Here is a 2,839-nt window from a genome sequence, read left to right on the forward strand (position 1 = left end):
CAATCATTCTAGTGCCCAAACACCTCCTTCCATGTTTACTATTCACTGATGCTAAATATCAAACGCATGCAAGTCAATATTATTTTCAGCATACAATTCAACCAGAATGAAATTCAGAGAACTTTGAAGCTAACTATTGAGCATGAACCAAAACACTAACCACATAGCCATCATCTGTCCATTTATGAGTGTCAAAAGTAAGTGTGATGTTCCCATTGGGATCCATAGGGCCAGAGCAATCTACAAAAACAGAGAAAGAGTCAACCAACTTGTTAAAAAATAGAATAAGTGAAGTAACAAAAGGAAAAGTATATGTATAAATGATGGCTGATAAACTGGACATGGAGACTAATAATAATGTCATCTTCAAAGCAAAAGCCCACATGGGAGAAAAGATCAACCCCATTTTCTATAATATGCATAATTATTTGTTCTATAATATGAAATTTGTGCTATGTTTGTATAGGTTGATGAATGCAACTAATAGGATATATTGTTACATTTTCGTCGGAGGCAAACTTGTCCAAAAAAATGATGGGCAATGGGAATACGTGGGTGGAAGAAGCAAAGGTATTCACATATATAAAGGAATGCCATTTGAAGAATTCACCAAAAAAATCTTAGAGAAATTTGACATCTCCTTTGATGCGATGAAAATGCACTACACCCTCAAGTTCAATCCCAGAGTCATCCAAGATTTAGAAGATGAGGATGACTTGGATAACGTGGTTTCCCACAGTGATGACTTTGCAAATGTGTACCTAGTAGACTTACCCTGTGTGGAAGTCATTGAAGCAAATATACCGAATACAGAGTTGGCATTTGGGTAATGGACTTTAACATGAATGTCTATTTAAAATATTGTGAATATCAATTTTACGCATCACATAGTATAATTATGTTAATGTATGTAAATGCAGAGGTCCACGTGCCACATTTCCTTCCTCTAATGCATCATGCGATGCAATTCCTAATACTATGATGCTATCAAGAGGTTTTGCGTCGTGTTGTGCAAATAGTGAGTACACCCCTTTGAAATCGATTCGTTTTCATCAGGCAATATTAGGGTCGGGACATACATTTAAAAATGTTGAGGAGTTTCGTAATGCAATTTATCAGATGTCGTTAGGTGGAAGGTTTGAATACAAGTACAAGAAAAATTCCCCTACGCATATGTCTGTAAAGTGTTCGGTTGAGGGTTGTCATTGGAAGATAACAACTCACGTTGTAGAGGAAAATGTCATCTTGCGAATTCATACTTACCAAGTGAATCATAATCATATAGCTGAGGATGAGTGTTCATCTAAGGTCAAGGTTTCTTCAAAGATAGGCATGGTTGTTGTTGAAGATATGTTTAGAACCACTCCAGACTATCTTTCCCGTCAAATTTGTAAGGATTTTGAACGTGATCATGGAGTTCAATTGACATATAACCAAGCATGGCACCTTAAAGAGAAGGCAAAAGAGCGCATATATGGAGCTCCATGTGAGTCCTACACGTTTGTCCATTGGTTATGCCATAGGCTAAGGGAAATCAACCCTGACACTATTGCAGAGTACACTTCCCATGAAGGTCACTTCATGCAATTGTTCATTGCCCATGCATTTTCAATTCAAGGTTTCATCATGGGGTGTCGATCAGTATTGACTATTGATTCTTGCCACCTAAGCGGTCTATATAAGAGAGCTCTATTGTTCGCCATTGCATATAATACAGATGATGGAATGTTCCCTCTAGCTCTTGGTGTGATCAGTTCAGAAAATTATGAGGATTGATATTGGTTTTTGGAGAAATTAAAGGAGGTCTTAAATGGGAAAGAAGTTGTTATTATATCAGATAGACATCACAAAATCTTGCATAGTGTTTTTGAGTTGTTCGGGATAGGAAATCATGCATATTGTTATCGACATGTGAAGGAAAACTTTTCTAGCTTCTTGAATAAGTAAAACATTAGAGGAAAGAAAGGGAAAGAAGACACTTTGTAACTTTTGGACAACATTGTGTATGCTAGGTTGGATATAGACTACAACAAGGCATTTGAAAAACTTGTGCGCTTCAATGACAGCCTAGCAAAATGGGTTGTGGAAAACAATCCCGAACATTGGGCAATGTCAGTTTCTTAAAAAACAATGGGATAAAATGACAACTAACATTGCAGAGTCCTTCAATCTGTGGTTAAGAGATGAGTGTCACCAAACAATTTATACGTTATTGTTAATGCACATGGATAAGCTTGTAGCCATGTTGGACACCCATATGCGTGGTACACAAAAGTGGAAGAGCGTGGTCGGACCGAAAACTGAAGATAAGCTAATGTCAAATATCATGAGGTCTGGTCTGATTAGTGTGTTGCCCTATTTGGGGGGGATGTTTAAGGTGTTTACTGGGGATGTTTATTTGGTTGTCGATATGAATTAACGTACATGTACTTGCATGACATGTCAAATGTCTGACTTGCCATGTTCACACGTTTGTGTTGTCATCCGCACATTGAGACACAACATGTATCAATATATTGACCCATGTTCTCATGTCTCCACGCAACATTTGATTTACTCGAGTCAGTTTCAACCATTATCAACACATAATATGCCGAAAATTTGTGACGATGGGAGTTTGCAAGATTATGCGGGCAACTTCTTTTGTTGCTCTCCAACCCCTCATGTGAGACATTCTCCAGAAAGACCCCAACAAAGATGCATTGAGTCACTGTTTGCAATGGCATAGGTCATAACCGCTCTAAATGTAATAATCCATTGTCGTGACATGTGCCTTTTTTGTGCTTGTACGATTCTCATATTTTGTATCATCCCATACATTCTATTGTAGGGTATATGG

At 37.7% G+C, this 2,839-nt stretch overlaps 1 protein-coding gene across 1 annotated transcript; it reads left to right on the plus strand.

Annotated features, from left to right (window-relative positions):
- Window positions 1-650: 650 nt before the first annotated feature.
- On the plus strand, window positions 651-1,776 carry LOC104880999 (uncharacterized). The gene is made up of 2 exons (XM_010659545.1): window positions 651-826; window positions 921-1,776. Exons 1-2 carry the CDS (start codon window positions 651-653, stop codon window positions 1,774-1,776), a joined length of 1,032 nt encoding a protein of 343 aa, XP_010657847.1.
- Window positions 1,777-2,839: the final 1,063 nt, after the last annotated feature.

Source organism: Vitis vinifera, chromosome 12, assembly GCF_030704535.1.
Source record: "Vitis vinifera cultivar Pinot Noir 40024 chromosome 12, ASM3070453v1".
In the NCBI taxonomy this organism is placed as follows: Eukaryota; Viridiplantae; Streptophyta; class Magnoliopsida; order Vitales; family Vitaceae; genus Vitis; species Vitis vinifera.